The sequence below is a fragment of the Artemia franciscana genome, chromosome 11 (genome assembly GCF_032884065.1).
Source record: "Artemia franciscana chromosome 11, ASM3288406v1, whole genome shotgun sequence".
NCBI classification, from domain to species: domain Eukaryota; kingdom Metazoa; phylum Arthropoda; class Branchiopoda; order Anostraca; family Artemiidae; genus Artemia; species Artemia franciscana.
The window spans coordinates 39,077,719-39,095,896 of record NC_088873.1 but is presented as its reverse complement, the minus strand read 5'-3'; the positions used below and the strand labels follow the sequence as shown (position 1 = coordinate 39,095,896).

Genomic DNA, 18,178 nt, shown 5'->3' with positions numbered 1-18,178 from the left:
GGAGGGGTAAGACTTTAATTTTTGGCCAGACTTTGAACTAAGATTCAACAATCTCCATTTAGACTAGGCCAGTCCAAAAGATACTAAGCTACAAGACATAGATTTTGCAGTAGTAGAAGCAAGTTGAACAGCTTGGGGCTTGTTAACTGACAAACGATAAAAACCGTAAGGAAGAAAGAAACGAGAATAATTTGTGACAAATTCAGGCTTGTTTGCTAAGTGCTTGCATTAAGAACTTAGAAAAACCTTCCAAGACATGGCAGAAGCGACAGGGGGTCATGAACTTCATTTTACAAGTTGGCCAAGTTCATGAACAATAAATAGAGCGCATAAAGCCATTTGGAAAATGTTCTAGGAAACTTGAAACTCAAATCATATGAATGACAGACTTACTTACTGAAAAGAATGTGCATACCTCCTGTAAGATAGTAGAGGAAACTTTCGGTTAGTTTTGTAATACACGTCACAATAAAATAATAGTAACACGTCATAATAATAAAACGTCATAACAGGAATGCCACCATTCCTCTGCATACAGGTAATTTATAAGTCATCCAGACTAATAATAAAGGTCTAGGCCCTACTCTAAGAAAGATCCCCAGACCACAATCATCCCCTTCCCCGAACAAGTCAGACCTCTGAGCACCTATTACATGAACAAAAGACTGGATATTCCTAAGAATTTATGTCCATACCATAAATTAGCCGTGAAGGTTTTTGGTTAGTTTCGTTATATACGTCACATGCAACAATTCCTGTGCATATAGGAAATTTCTAAGTCATCCAAATTAATAATAAGGGTCCAGCCCCTACTCTAAGAAAGATCTCCAGGCCGCAATCATCCCCTTCCCTGAACAAGTGAGACCTCTGAGCACCTACGATATGAATGATAGACTGGATATTCCTAAGAATTTATGTCCATACCATAAACTAGCCATGAAGTTTTTTGGTTAGTTTTGTTATATACGTAAAATACAGCGATTCTTGTGCATGTGTGGAATTTGTAATTTTTACCAACAAATAATACGGATTAATATTTTTAGAATCGGTTTCAAGTTTTTAATAACCATCAAACTGATATTTAAATCAAGAATCTGATATTTTTTTTTCACAATTTTATTTATTCGCTCGATGAAAACTGATATTTTTAAAACAAATGTATGCATAAAAAAAGATATAAGATAAGTTAAATAAATTGTATTTTGAAGACAGTACGGCCTGGTAGGCTACGCTAAAAACACACGGTATAAACGTACATCAGGGATATCTACTCTTACCAATTCCTATCACAATGAGAACACTTATATGAAACACTACATTTACTTAATAAACTAGGATTTTCTTATAATAAACACAATTCCAGAAAACTCACTATTCTACATATAAAATGTATTGGCGAATATTTAAGATATCTAGAAGTATAAACTCGGTTTCTCCGAATAAAAAAAGCTATATGGCTTCCCCATATAAAAAAAATTGGCCTTATATATAAATTTAATTACAAGTGTTTTTTGTTTTGGGCGATATTTCTTATAAATTAATAGAAATGTCTTGCAGACATTACGAACTTTAAAACACTTTAAGTCACATCGAGATAGAACTAATCAAACTTAACCCCAACTCCCCCTCCTCCCTCAAAAAAGGAGAGAAACGGTGTACTAACCTTGGCCAAGATGCCATCAGCACTATCTCCTATTTTTTCAATTTTTGGCTTCTTCTTCTTCCTCCTTGATTGCTTATTTCTACTGAAAGATAGATGCCTTTTTGTTGGTATTTCCTCAGGTGGACTGCAGGAAAACCCTTCATTTTCCAAAAATTCTATAACCGATTCAGTGTCACTAATTTCCCCATTTTCTTTGTCAATTTCTTTACAACTATCTTTACAAAACTCTCCTGCAATACTTTGTTCACTTTGGCAAGCTTCATGTAAATATTCTCCATTGTCTTTAAAAGCTTCTTCATACTCAGTAGTTTCTTCATGGTTGTGTCCTTTGCCATTTCTCTCATAGTTTGAGCTATCTACAGTCTCTTCCGAATTTCTAGCATTCCTAGTTCTAGTTTCTTTTTCTGTTTCTAGCTTTTCAATTCCTCTACTTTCGTCAATTCTAGTTTCATCCTCTCCTTCTTTGCTGTCAGTTTCAATATTTGTAATAACTTCACGTGTCTCTCCACCTTCCTTTTCTCTAATTCCAGCCTGATGCGTACTAAATTTGAAAAAGAAAGAGTCAATCAATCAATCAATTTACTCAATCAATAGATTAACAACAAAAACACTTCAGCATAGTCGCCCCCGTAAGGCTTTATGGCGGGAAAAATGCAAGGATTCCCGGCATTAAGAGACTCAAAACAAGAAAAGAAGAAGAAAATAAAAAAAAAATATATCAACCTAAAAAAAATAGACAAACCAAAAACCACAAACTGGGCATAGGACTACTACATGAATTAAAGTTATTTCAAATTTCTTATTTGAATCCAAGCCACTAGAGATGTCGCACAGAACAAATGTAGTTAAAAATTCTTACCGCACAAAACACAGTGACAACGTGACTATTGCTGTTTATTAATTAAAAAGAACTTTTTCCACAAATAAGTTTTTCAAAGAAAAGTAAAGAACTCCATTAAACCAAAAATGAGCAAAAAAAAATCAAATAATCTACCGTAATAATAAGCGTAAAACTGCCTTTTGCTACTATGCCTGACAAAATTAGTTACGCAAATATCACTAATTTAAGAATATGGCCGCTGGATTGCCAAATATGATATCCCAGAGGTTTCAATGAACGTTTCTCTTGAGCAAAGGGTGTGTGCTTTCAGTGAAAAATTGGACTCCAAGTACCTCGAGATATTTCCAACAATGGTATTTCCAGATGTTTCCGAGATATTTCCAACCTTATATGCTGCCAAGGCACAATTTACAACCTTTGTCCAGAGGGCTTTGGAGGGTTGTCACCCTCAAAGACAGAATTCCCAGACCTTTCAACTACGCTCAAGAAAATAGCTATCTCAAAATTTTGATCAGAAGTGTTTGGGGAGATGATAGGCATGGGAGGGGGGGTAGTTGCCCTCCAATCACTTTCGACTATGAAAAGGGGCACTAGCCCTTCCAATTTCCAGTCGAATGAGCCATTCTCGAAATTCCTACGACAATTACTTCGATACGAAAGCCGTGGTCTAAACAAAAAACGATAACAAAATATTGTGCCAACATTGCTCTTTACTTACGCAGCGCTATTGCGCTGCCTATGGCTATGGCTGGATTACACTTATTATATTATAGTAAGATCATATATTATACATGTATACTATAATATGTAATTATATCATATATTGTAGAGTATCATGTGTGCGGCTTTATAATTACATATTATGTTTATACATTATATTTACATATTGCAAAACTGTAGCTTTACATTTCTCTTCGTCTTCTTTTCTCTAATTTCAAAATGACACACTCTAAATTGAAAAATATAACTATTTAAAACTAGAGGCTTCACATATTAGGAAGAGAAAGGACAGTAGACTCCCAGAGCCTTTCTATCGCTCAGCAAAAAATAAACGACAACCTAATCATTTTATTTTATAAATTTTTACTGGCCTGTTTTGAATTTCAGAAAACTAAATCAATAAAAAAGATGAAAATTTGAATTGAAATTAGCCTCAATCTCGACCTTAGTCCTCGACGTCAATCTCTTTTAAAGACATAGGATCATTTGGGGGATTATCATCATCTATTCTTTGTATAATTATGATAGGTCTTATCTTGTTTTACTCACTGGATAGTAACTCCATAAAATGCAGAATGAAATTCTGCATTCTTCTATGAATCTTCAATAGTTCGCAACAGTTTTCACATGGAGCTTTAGTGGATCAGTGCAGCCCCTCATAAATTCTTGCGTATGTTCTTCAGGAGGAAAAAAACAGCTAAGGCCTCGGTTCAGAGTGGGAGTACCTGTGGCTGCAGGTACTTATACTCTGCTTGGTAATACAGCAGCCGGGCTCTAATTTCCGCGTTGCATGGTTGAACAACGGGCTTGTTACCTGTCCTTGTAACCAAAAAAAGCAACAGAAGCAGGTTCGTATCCAGTATTTTTTGTGGGGGGGAGGGGGGTACAAAAGCGTTTTTAGAAGGGTTACAAAACTTTAAAATACTCATTAAAACTTTTTTATATTCATTTTTGTTACGCTTTTTTACGAGTATGGCAAATGTTTTGGGGGTGAATCAAATGGTCGAAACAAAAATGTTTGGGGGAAGTCCGGTACATTTTGAGCTTTAGTGGATCAGTGCTGCCCCTCATAAATTCTTGCGTATGCTCTTCTTAATTGATGACTTTAGACTTTAACACAAATTCGAATAAATTATCATTGGTCCTAAATTCATTTTAAAATTCTTTTAAATTCAACACTTCAGGCTTTAGCAAAATTTTAAATATAGGTTAGATGTTAATCATTTTTCTTTTTTAGTTATGCAAATTTGCTACGGAAGTTTACATGACTTGCCAGTCAGTAAAACCTTACAAACCTGTAATACTACTACTCCGAATAACAATAAATTACGTTAAAAGAAAACGGAGTTAGATTTTTCAGGAGTAGAACGCACATGATTGGCTAATTCGGCCAATACACCAACATTTATAAGTTAGCTAAAAAGAGACACTATATTAAGCGTATTAAGACACGATTTTTTGGTGTTTGCCAATGACACTTCTCTAAGTACATTTTTGATGTATATAGCGTTGTTTTTTAGTAAAATTTACCCCCTCTCCCCCCCAAAAAAAAAAAATTAAACCCGTTTGCTGTGTACGATGTTATAAGACTTTGATTTTTATATTTCCTTCCAAATATACCCTTCGACCAGGAAGTTATACCTTATTTTTACTTCTTCTGCACTCTACCATCGATCAAGCAACTGTCTACCCTAAATCTCTTCCTAACATCTATCATATTCATGCTCCATTTTCATTTTTCGAATAACGTAAGTAACACTCCAGGGGAAAAATCAGTCCAGTCCGACCTCAAAAACCAGGGACATGCGGTTAGATATAGATCTTTTTTATAAGAAAAAAATGTAGGGGAGATTCAGGCTATTTTGGACTAAAATCTATGGTAGTGCCCCGTTTGACAGCGTTACCACGTACAGCGTTAGGATCTATATTGGGCCAGTTTAAACTTTACACTATCCTCTTAATTGCTATGGCACGATGTAGCCAGCGTTCTTCAAAAGAGTACAAAAGGGAGGTGTAAATAGTTCCCATATTGTCACATAGCTTGTAAATAATCTCTAATAAACTGTTTTTTACGTAGTTTATAGCTTTTGTTACTTTTGTAAAAACGTCTTTAAGTTCTTCTTCAGTGGATCCGTCTTTAAGTGGATCTTACTGGATGTGGCTTGGCCACGAATGACTTGAAAAAATATCCAGTTATACTATTCTCTTCTTCAGCATATAAATAACATCCAATTAAATATGCGGATTTAACAAAATCAGTTCCTTCTTCTACACGTAATGTAAAAGATCAAGAAAGGGTAAGATATTTTTACGACTGCGTTGTTTTAATATTATTTGATTTTTTGTCCATCCTGGCAAATGTTCGTGCCTCCCCTTAGACTAGTCCATACCTCCCTAGAGAGGCGCGCCTACCAGTTTGGAAAACGCTGCGCTAAGGCAAAATTTGGCCTGAACGAAATGACAAATTTGAAAATATTTTGTGTCAACGTGATCCAAGACTCAATAATGCACACAAACTAATCTTGAACTCATCAGAATGCCTGGATTTAGGTTAATCAGTGGCGTTGAGGAATGTGCAGTATTGACTAGAGTAGTTGGAGATCTTGATCTTTGTGACATCCTTGGGACGTTTCCTTTCTTTCTTTTGATGCTCTTCTCTTTAAATCTCCACTCGAATTCTACTGTTTAAGGCTTTTTTTAGTCAGAACTCGTTTCCTCGCCCTTGATTGATTTCTCTGTCCTGGAATTCGTCCACCCCTTCATCGGTTTCAACTGGGCCAACATGTGGGGAGGTCAACAAATAATACTTATTTCCTTTAGAATTTAGTCACTCGAATGTCCAGTCTAAAATTGAGTTTAGCTGACCTTATTATCCACAGAAAAACAATCAAAAGTAAACAATTCAATATGGAATTAGGCGTCAGATATAGAAATAAAACACGGTATAAACCTCCAGTATTGTATTCGTCCACTTGTTCCCCCCCCCTCTCTCTCCCTCCCTTTTTTATATGTCCCTTGAAAACTTCTTTTTTAATGTACATATTATCTAAATCTTTTTAGTTTTACTTATTTTTATCTTTTTAAGTTGCACTGACATTTTTTAATTTTATTACTGTACTAACAAAGTGACATTTCATTTTGATATTGTTGTTTTGGCATTGTTTGCCAGTATTTTAATTTTCTTGTATTTCTTTTACAATTTTTTGGTTTGTATTGATTTTTATGACTCTTAAATTCGAATTCGGTCCTTTGGGGTTTGTGATAGAAATTTTCGAAATTAATATCTTTTTTATTTTATTCTCTTATATCTTTTCGTTTGCATTTGATTGGAGATTTTTAGGCCTTTGTTTCTTGAATGGTGACTGCTCGTTGGGTTGTGTTGGGGAGGGAATAGTTCATGAGTCAGTGTATTAGTTAAAAATTTTCGATCTAGGATAATACAAAAACTTTCTGCACCAACAATCGTATCTTTTCCATATTTACAGGTGGTAGTTTGTTCACAGCATTAAAATATCCCAACCAACCTCATTCTGACTAAGTGTTAAATCATCAGACAGTTCAGAATTAACACAAGATGGCGTTAATTTTGTTGTATGGAATTATAAAACAGTAAGCCAGTAATGGATTTTCTGTAACATGCTACAGAACTGAGACAAGGAGAAAAAATACCAAGGAATTTAATTTTTTTTTCTAAACTGCAACACAGGGTAGAACTACCATACTACATCAGAAAAAGAGATGGTAGACGTCAAAGCTCGCCGCATTTTCTAGATTTTGAACGATCTTACCCTTGGAGTAATTGTGCTGCCGCCATGCACACTTATACCAAAACAAAACATAAGGGTAAAAAAAAAGATAATACAAAAGTTCCATGTTGGAGGAGGGGAGACATTACCCAGCCTACATGAAGGGCGAACTTGGTCTTGGCCAAAACCTTTCTTGGTCAAAATTTCCTTTTGTTTCCTCCATCCAGCCTACATGAAGGGCGAACTTGGTCTTGGCCAAAACTTTACTTGGTCAAAATTTCCTTTTGTTTCCTCCATCCAGTCTACATGAAGGGCGAACTTGATCTTGGCCAAAACCTTTCTTGGTCAAAATTTCCTTTTTGTTTTTGCTTTTGTTTTACTTTTCTTTTTTGTTTTTGCTTGAGCCAGCATATTTGGTAATACATAGTTGCATACATGCCTTAGGGTGGTGGAGTCAGATGGATAACAATAAAATAAAAGGACAATCTTTCGAGGTAATTTTTTTTCTAGTTTTAATGGAGAAAAATGTTCAGATTAAAAAAATATATTTGTGCAAAGAAGTGCGCAGTGACAATCAAAAGGACAAAGAGCATCAATCCCCCCCCCCTCCAACAAAATTAGTGATTATCAAAATCTTCATAAGGATCAGTTATATGTGTGCCACTTTGTGTTTAAAGGTAGCTGGGATTCTTACCTTGTTTTCAAATAAAGCCCATCCACATTTTCACTTATATGATTGAAAGATTCAGAATCTATATCACCCTCCTCCAAAGTAGTAGACTGACTAGGACTTGTCCATATTCTTTCTTCTTGGCAACGTTTAAATATGTTTCCAATGGCAAGGCTTGTTCTGGAAAATCATCATTTGCAATCACGAAATACACTATGAACATAACCGTATAAAAAAAATATAGAAAGTTAAAAGAAATATAGTCAGACATAAATATAAACTGATGGGAAGGAAGAACTAACATCCAACTAAGGATATTCTTAGGTCCAGAGCCAAATCAACCTCTATGAAAACTAAGACAACAAAGAATAAATTCTGATAATTGGGACATACACTATATTAAGCAGTCAGATTTTAACAAAAATTTGATGTAAATTGAGCAATGATCTCCAAAGTGTGGTTTGGACGTTTGGATGCGACCTGATTTCTTTTGGCGGAGTGGTCTCCAAATTTTGTTGTAGAAGCATCAACCGGAAATGGTGGTTCATAGAAAAATACACGTGTTGCATTTTGTCCAAAACAGAATTATGCAAGGATTTCCAATCTGTACAAATGGAGGCAAAAAGTAGCCATATTGATATACCACCACCCCTTGATTTTCCTCCCACTCCCAACTTTTTACCAGAAAAGTAGCAAGGTTTCTTCTGGTTTGAACCTGAATCACCCAAGGCTATTCAACCTGAAATATTGGCAAACATTATTGGGACAGATGACTTTCGAACACCTCCTTTTTCAACCCACCCCAAACCCCACTCTTAGCAGAAAGATGGACATTTTGCACCTTGTTTAAATTGCAATCTGAAAAAAGTGCTTTTTAGTATTTTCGAAATGCTTAACCTCTACCATAATTATATGACCCTTGGTATTCAACAAGGAAGTACATTGTCACCAGATCTCTATAATAGTGGTATCAAATATTACAGGAGAATTTTGCGATGAGACACACATTTAGATGTATGGACTGGACCCTTTTTAGTTTAATTATAGTGAATATATTTTGAACTTTTGCTGAACATTTTCATGAACTGAAAACATTTGATTGTGCTTAATTGCACTTAATATATCTTAGAGTGAGATTCTTATTTTTGGCCAGTCTCAACCTACAATAAGAATGCAACTACTAAGTAAACTTTATCCCCATCTCAAGATAGACTAGCATCTTGGCCTTTCAACTGGCACTAGTGCCAAATTGAGACACTCCCTCCTGCTTGCACAACTTGGTGAAAAATAGCAAAAAGCTTCGGAAATTATTACTTGTTCCAAAGTATAATACACTGGTGTATACTAGCCAGAGTCAACAATTCATTGGCACTTTGGCATCTTCTTGACAAAAATAGCATGTAGCCTACATATTTCAGATAGAAAAAATCTCTATTGGGAATCTCACTATGGCCAAAAAACAGGCAGCATGTTGCGACATATGATCTGGTCTTTTCTATTTGATGATTAGTCTCAACAAGAGCTAAGAGCTCATAAGGCACTTGTGACGAGGCAAGAAGAGCTAAGAGCCATGAGATCATATGGTATGAGCTCTAGCAAAATTCTATGAATCAATAGATTGATTTAAAAGGAAAATAAGAGGCTTAATGCCGGTCAGGATTTAAAATAAGAGCTCTGAGTCACGATGTCCTTCTAAATATCAAAATTTATTAAGATCCGATCACCCACTCGTATGTTATAAATACCTAATTTTTCCTCTCCCTTTAGCCCCCCAGATGGTCGAATCTGTGAAAACGACTTAATCAAGTCAATTTGTGCATCTCCCTTACACGCCTACCAATTTTCATCGTCCTAGCACGTCCAAAAGCACCAAACTCGCCAAATCACTGAACCCCTCCCCCTAAATCCCCCAAAGAGAGCGAATCCAGTACGGTTCCGTCAATGACGTATCAAGGACATTTGCTTATTCTATCCACCAAGCTTCATCTCGATTCCTCCACTCCAAGTGTTTTCCAAGATTTCCCCCTCCAACTCCCCCCAATGTCAAAAGATCTGGTTGTGATTTGAAATAAGAGCTATGAGACATGGATTCCTTCTAAATATCAAATTTCGTTAAAATCCGATCACCTCTTCGTAAAATAAAAATACCCCAATTTTCACGTTTTCCGGGAATTCCGGTTTCCCCCTCCAACTCCCCCCAATGTCACAGGATCTGGTGCGAATTTAAAATTAGAGCTTTAAAGCGCAAGACCCTTCTAAATATCAAATTTCATTAAGATCTGGTCACCCTTTCGTAAGTTACAAATACCTTATTTTTCCAAATTACCCCCCCAACTCCACCAAAGAGAGCAGATCCGGTCCTATTATGTCAGTCACGTGTCTTAGACAAGTCTTTATTCTTCCCATCCAGTTTCATCCTGATCTCACCGCTTTAAGTATTTTCTAAGATTTCCGGTTCCCCTCAACTGCCCCCCCCCCAATTGCGCTGGATCCGGTTGAGATTTAAAATAAGAGATCTGAGTCACGAGGTCCTTCTAAATATGAAGTTTCATGAAGATCCGATCACTCCTTCGTAAGTTAAAAATTCGTCATATTTTCTAATTTTTCAGAATTAACTCCCCCCCCCCCCCAATAGAGCGGATCCGTTCCAATTATGTAAATCACGTATCCAAGACTTCTGCTTATTTTCCCCACCAAGTTTCATCCCGATCCCTCCAATCTAAGCGTTTTCCATGATTTTAGGTTCCCCCACCCCAAACTCCCCCCAATGCCACCAGATCCGGTCGGGATTTAAAATAAGAGCTCTGAGACACGTTATCCCTCTAAATATCAAATTTCATTGAGATCCGATCACCCGTTCGTAAGTTAAAAATACCTCATTTTTTCTAATTTTTCAGAATTAGCCCCCCCCCCCCAACTACCCCAAAGAGAGCGGATCCGTTCCGGTTATGTCAATAATGTATCTAGGACTTGTGCTTATTTTTCCCACCAAGTTTCATCCCGATCCCTCCACTCTAAGTGTTTTCCAAGTTTTAGGTTTCCCCCTCCCAACTCACCCCCCAATGTCACCAGATCTGTCCGGGATTTAAAATAAGAGCTCTGAGACACGATATCCTTCTAAATATTAAATTTCATTGAGATCCGATCACCTGTTCGTAAGTTAAAAATACCTCATTTTTCTAATTTTTCAGAATTGACAGGCCCCCCACTCCCCCCCCCCCCAGATTGTCAAATCAGGAAAACGACTATTTCTAATTTAATCTGGTCCGGTCCCTGATACGCCTGCCAAATTTCATCGTCCTAGCTTACCTGGAAGTGCCTAAAGTAGCAAAACCAGGACCGACATACCAACAGAATTTGCAATTGCTATATGTCACTTGGTTAATACCAAGTGCCATAAAAAAGAATATTCAGAAGAAAAGAAATTACAGAGTAAATTGTCCCCTGCTCCAAAATGAATATGAAGAAAAACTCTCATAATTGAAAAAGTTAGGGAATACATATTCTCTTTTTGATGGTTCTGCTGTTATTTAAAATATGATCTTGTTTGAATATTTTGTCTTAATGTCTGTAAAAGAAATGATTCAAGGCAGAAGGAACTTCAAGGAAGTATTTGTGAGAGGGGGTTAAGCCTATGGATATTTTTTCAGGTGAAGAAAACTATTGCTGTACTTATACTGAATATTACGAAACAATTATTTTTTAATGTTTTTTTGACCTTACAGAAGGGCATCTATTCCCTTATACTTTCAGGCACACTTAAAATCATTTCAGGTTTTGTCACAATAACTTACTGTATTCTACATCTCAATGTTTGGCAAACCAAAAAAAAAAATAACATCAATTTAGCTTTTGGGCCAAATTTTTCCTTTATAGGCAGTATAATTTAAAAGTGACCACAATCACTGATATAATATCATAAAGTCAAAGCAGCAAAAAACGCAAACTCACATTCAAACTATAAACATTTTCAAATGACAAATATAAAATAAAATTTAAACACAATCTTAAATTAGCAAAAAAACTCAAACATGTTCAAAAATATCTTAAACTATTTATGTCCTTCTATTATATTGATACCCAAATTTCTTCAGCAGGGCTTTAAGGAGTCAAGTGCTTTCACTTCCTCAATTTTTATCTTTTTTAGTTGAAATCAACAGGGAACATTAGTGAATGACAAAAAAAAATAACTCACCTAGGCTTCTTTTTTTTCGTAAATCTTTTTCGTTTCATCTCACTTGGCTCTTTTGTGTCAAAAGTATCAGAAAAACTTTCTTTTACGTCCTTTGTACTCACTAGCGTTTCTCCTATACAGCCAACTGTAAGCTCATTATTTGCTTCAACATCTACCTCTTCAATAAACGCGTTTTCCACAATTTCACCTCCGCTAGGAATCTTCTCTGGTTTGTCTGATTCTTTTTTCGATTCAAGTTCAGCAGTCACCAAACTGAGACACTCATCCTTGATCTGTAAGTTATCAATTAAATTAACTACTTGATAATCTACAGAATCTGCAATAGGCAAATCTTCACTGGTTTCGAGTGTTTTATCTGAAGAAACCTTACAGTTGTCATAATTAATGCTTAAACTTGTCTCACCATCAATATTAGATATCTGTCCACTATAAAATAGATCACAATACTTATAGTATATTTCATTACAATGTGTCTCCCAGAGAGATTCCCAATCAGCTGATCTGTTTTCAATAGCAGGTACTGTGTCTAAAGTACATGAGATATCCTGACTTGATGTGTTATCACTAATAACATAATCTTTATATAGAGAAGTCCAAGAATCCAAGATTAGCTTTTCACCATTTATATTCCAAAATTCCAGCCAGGAACTTCCAAGGTCAATAGTTTCCTGAAGCTCTATATTTTCTTCAGAGTAATCAGTAATTTTTGGCTTTTTTGGGGGGGATTTGCTCCTGAAAAAAAAACAACCTGAAAATGTCAAAGTACACACTTGCACACAGGGGAACGTTCAACTTTCCTCTCAGTTTGACAAGAAGAAAGCCAGAAATAAAAAGAATTAAAAGTCAGTGGGATTACAAAAGTTAGAAATATCAGACAAAACCAAGAGTAAAACTATAACAAATGCTAATAAATCAGTGAAAAGTATAAATAAAACGGATTAATGTAATTTGTCACCAACTGCTAAAATGTGGGAAAAATAGAGTTTGGTACCTCACAGGTGGCACTTTATTTTTTCAATCCTGTTTAGCAATGAATTAAGGGTCTGCTAAGGATTCAACCCAAATGGTCCAACCTATCTGCACCTTTGTCACAAGATGTAATTCCTAAAGTAATTCTTTACTGGCATGAAACAAAGGACTTCAAAAAGGCTCTAGATAAGATTGGACCATAATTTGGATAATAATAATAAAAAAAAAAACAAGAACAAAGGGAGTGTGCATTCCCTTGGTACCTCTGCCTTTGATAATAGTTTTTATGAGTTTCATATTTTTTGTTTGGGAATGGGATATGACATTCCAAAATAAGTTACTATTAGACCAAGGTTTGAGGTTCATTTTTCCTGCATCTACAGCATTGTAGATGTAGGATTAACAATTCTACAAAGTAATAACTAATAATTATGCAGAGAGCTCCATTAGCTGCCACCATCCAAACTTCCAGAAGTTCTTGGAAATCCGTAAAGCCATATATGACTACATGAGTACTGTTTTCACTCACTTAGCCTTCTGGACTCTTACTGAAATTATAGGACTTTCCACATAAACAGAATTGTACTCACACTTGCCCGTAATAAAACTTAATTTAACATTCTACTACGCTGGATTGACCAAGAGTAATACCAGTTGATGTTTGTTTGAATTAACACCAAACTAACTACTGAGTAATTACAATGCAGAGTTTTAGTATATACGTTACTTCTACTGTGTTATGATGAGACAATGATTGAATTGTTGGACAATTTCATGGATGACGATTATGATTGTGAGAACTATAGAAGGCAATATCGCGCTCATTCAGGCAGGGCCAGGACCTTCAAGAAAGGCCCGAACTCTAGAGTTTTCAGAAATGGGATCGCAAATAGCTGGTGTGGAGTATTTAGCATACGCTGCCCTTGATTTTTATGATTTTGTTGTAAATTTCAGTAGCCAGTTGCAACAGCTGGTAGATAATTTGAAAATGGAGAAAATTAGTAAGTTTGTCTAGAAAAGGCAGTCAATAACCGTGATTTGAATATTATGAATATTGTAGCTTCAGACCATAAGATTAAATTTGAGAAAACACCATTGAAAGCTTTGAAAACAAAGAACAAAAGTTTCACTTTTCAAAAGTTTTATTATTCGTATCTTGTTGATCTTGATGATCAAATGTGGCATTGCTTGAAGTAGATTGTTGCTAGGTTTACACATGTATGGCAAATTGGTTGTCAGGATTCCAAAGTGCTCTTACAAAACTCATGAAACCCATTTTCTCCAACTCTGACGAAAAGGGTATTTGTCTGTTGTTACCATAGATATTTTAGCTTTTTTGGCAAGGTTATTTTTAGAATGTGAAAATAACAATCACGAAACAGTGAAATTACTGTCTGAATTGAGGTTTGTGATTCAGTCGGAAAAGTCGGTTCTTATTTCAAGGCAACAAACAGAATTTCTGGGTTTTCTGCTAGATTCACAAAGTATAGATTTTCCTATAGAAAGAATTCAAAAAGTTTGGGATGTGGTTTCAAAAATTCTTAGTCAAGTATCAACTACGATTCAAGAATTGGCCAAAACTCTAGGCATTCTTGTTTCAGCCTTCCCAGCAGTGGATAGTGATCAAAGAACAAATCATGGCTCTCAGAGCCCTGAGTTTCAAACTTGTGTCTAATATGGCTCTCGGAGCCCAAAAATTAGTTCTAGAAATCCAAGATCTAGCTCTCAGAGCCCACAAATAGGTTCTAAAACCACCAGAACTGGCTCTGTGTGCCCCATAAGAAATTCATGACCAAAGAAATGATAGAAAGCAGAAGACCTGTAAAAGAAGCATAAAGGCAAATGATTGAAAGACGTCAAATAACGCTCTATTTAAAAAGGTTTCAGAAGAACGTTTTGGTACCAAGGAAGGTCCCATGATCCATAAAAACTTGTCAAAGTTACAAACAGAGCTTACTCTGAGCCTCTGGAAATAGGGAAGCAGAAGGATTTATTTGAGTGCCACCCTAGGCCTGCAAATACTGACAAAAAGTTGTCCCCAAGGTGTGCAGTAAAATTTGGCCTTTCCTCTCATCACAGGCTAAACAGAGGGATGCTAAGGGATTATGAATGCAGTGGACTATTGTTCATTCAACCTTTTATGTTTTAGAGGCAGCAAATATATAATATCAAAGGAAAGGTTTAAATCCTAACAGATACAGTTCATATGCTTGGTCTCATCGATTATGATCTCAGTCTAGAAAAGACGTCTTGCGATGATATTGAAGTGAGTCCAGATCCCATGGTAGCATCAGCTTTATGTGCTCCTGAAGTCAAAGTGATGGAGTACGTTTTTGGCAAGGATGTTGCCAAAACAATATCCAAAGCCAAATCCATTGTGGATTTGGAAAAATCATTTGGAAGACCAAAAACATGCAAGGTAGGGGGCCTACTGTCATCGCCCCTGGCAGAACAAGGTCCCCATCCAAAATATTGCAGCAATTAGGGCCTTTATTTTACCGAAAAGTGGAGGCATTGACTGCTCAAGCACAAAAACATGTGCAGGACAATTTTGTGGCAAAGCTAAGACTAACATCCAATGTAGGTTCAGAACTACAATGGTAGTTGGATATTGCCAATAATTCTCTAAAGCAATATAGCCTAGATCACTTAACAAATATTTGTGCAGTGATAAATCAAAACTAGGCTGGGTATTGTGGATGAAGATTCCATGAAAACGGCCACAGGTAAATAATCCTCAGAGGAAAAGGGATTTGACATCAATGTTTCAGGAACAAAAGCTGTTTATCTGGGATTAAAAAGCTTTGCTTGGGATAGCAAAGGCATGCATTCGTGCTGTGTTCAGACAACACAGCCACAATAGCTTACATAAACAAAAAGAGATGACCAAAATCTGAGTTTTGTAATTATTTTGCAAATAAGGTCTGGCAGTTAGTTTTGCAGGACAAAGGGTGAATTCTGCACAATATATGCCTTGAGTGCCTAATATTACAGATGAAGCATCACGAAAATTTGATAATGAAAAAGAATGGAAATTCTGGAATATTTAAAAATTTTGAACTCTTTGGTATCTCAGTCAATACACATTGGTTTCATTGCAACAAGTTGACATTTTTAGATGAAACCGTTTGTTTCTTGGAAACTACATTCAGAATGATTTTTGAAGATGCAATTACAACAAGTTGGAAGCCTCATTTCTTCCATGCATTACCCCCTCTAGTTTGCTTCTGAAGGCCTTCAGAAGGTAGAAACAGATCAGGCAACAGGTACCTTGATCTTTCAAAACTGGACCACATAAATTTGATATTCCCTCCTACAAAGCCTTTTAGTAGAAAGTCTCATACTTCTACCAGATGATATTTTTATTGTGTCTCTTCAACAGAAAAAGACCTTGCACCTTCCATAGTTCAAGATGTTATGCCTAGTGGCTTGTGTTGTGTCCAGCAAGGTGTTTACCACCAAGGACATTCTTGTTCCATAGTTCATATTATCATGGATGGATGGCAGGATTCGACTAAGCACCAGTAAATGGTTTACATTAGAAAAGGATTGGCTTTTCTGAAAGAAACGAGATCCAGCCCTTGAAGGCAACTCTACTGAAGACCTTGACCCTTCTTGCAGAGCTTTTTCACTCAGGCGTTGGATATAGTGCTATCAATAAACTGCAAGCAGTGCTTCATCTGCAATTTTACCAAGCCTTCAGTTAGGCAGTAATCCGATAACAAGAATTTTTTGAGAAGAGTCCTTAGTTGAAGGCCTAGTCTTCCAAGGCTTTCTAGAATTTGGGATGTAAAACGCATATTGGCGTTTTTTTTAGATTACCAGCTTCATATACAGAAAATCTTCAACCAAAGGCACTTGCACAAAAATTAGCAGTTTTATTGGTTTTATCAGCTTGTGAAAGAGTTCAGATTTAGGCCAGTTTGTCACTTAGTAATATGACACATAGCAAAGATGGTTGGTAGAAAAGATTGGTTTTCAAACCAATGTGTTGTTAAAAACCATGAGACCATGCAATAACAAATCAGTGGTTAAATTTCGGTCTTCCCTGTGTCTGGTGATGCATCTAGATACCTATATTAGAACGACATAATATCAAAATAGAGATGACGAATTTTTCTTACATTATGTATGCCTCATATTGCTGCATCCAAGTCATCTATTTCCAGGTGGATCTAAGAAGTGTTATTTCTTGCAGTAATAGATCTCAGTGTTTATGGTGCTCATAGCACCAGGTCTGCCTCAATGTGTCATCTTAAAGCTAGACGAGTGGATGTGGATCAAACCATAAGATATGTAGGCTGGACAAATGCCAAGATACTTGCAAGGTTGTATGACAAACCAACAGAAAGTGGATGACAATTATCTGTCTTTGGAATGTATTCATTGTGTTGTATTGAACTACCTTACTATTGATGAATTTTCATACAATAGCCTCTTTTTACAAATAGGGCTATTATTGATTATTAATGCTGGTTTAGCTGATGTTGAGCTTTAAAATTTCAGTTTAAATTGAAAGCATAGCTAAGGCTTTGAGGTAGAATTGATAAATTAAATAAAAACTTACCAAGTTTTAAGTTTGGTTGTAATTCTACTCCAAAGAAGGAGCAGCAGTATAGCTGAGGGTTCAACTGCCCTCCCAATTTCCCTTCCTGTTGAACTCAGTGCTTCACCATGAACTTAACCACCACACACTACAAGGACTTTGAAATACTGGTATTATTCTTGGTCAATCCATGTGATTGGGGACGCCTATCTCAGTTGAACTCTAAGCTATGCTGGTGCTCCCTCTTTGGAGTAGAATTGCAACCAAACTTCAAACTTGGTAAGTTTTCATTTAATTTATCAAATTTATGTTATATATCACACACATGAAAAAACCTCAACTTTTTCTAAGCTTGATAGCCTATAGTAAAGAACAAACTGAAGAGAATCAGGCAGCAGATTCCATCAAATACAACATCATACCCAACATAACATGATTTTGTACATGAAGATGCAGTTTCTCAAAAAAAATGGATTTTGTTTAAATATTATTCTTAACTAATTACAAAAAGCATTAGATATAGAAATTACCTTTCAAATGAGCCACTAAAAAGCTCTCTGCAATGTTTTAGCACCTGCTAGCAGTGGAGAAAGAAAAAATGTTAAAAAAGAGGACACATCACTACTACCCATGCAAAAAAAAATTATTTTCCTTGTTGTTCAAGCAACAATTTAAATTTCCTGTATAGGATTTTCAATCATGGAGATTCCAACAGTGTACTTGCTGCAGCCCCTTCCCCACCATAAAAGCTGAAAGGGTAATCATTAAAGGCCTAATTGGTTGCCTATATTTGTTATTTTAACCATGTAATCAAAACTTCTGAAGTTA

At 36.0% G+C, this 18,178-nt stretch overlaps 1 protein-coding gene across 1 annotated transcript in view; it reads right to left on the bottom strand.

Annotated features, from left to right (window-relative positions):
- The window catches only part of LOC136033199 (trimethylguanosine synthase-like), a 46,815-nt gene that overhangs the window by 18,649 nt on the left and 9,988 nt on the right, over window positions 1-18,178 (bottom strand). The window contains exons 2-4 of the mRNA XM_065713908.1: window positions 11,836-12,567; window positions 7,665-7,820; window positions 1,664-2,204 (exon numbers count right to left, since the gene is read on the bottom strand). Of these exons, the coding sequence (XP_065569980.1) occupies window positions 1,664-2,204; window positions 7,665-7,820; window positions 11,836-12,567 (1,429 nt within the window). The remainder of the gene's footprint in view (window positions 1-1,663; window positions 2,205-7,664; window positions 7,821-11,835; window positions 12,568-18,178) is intronic.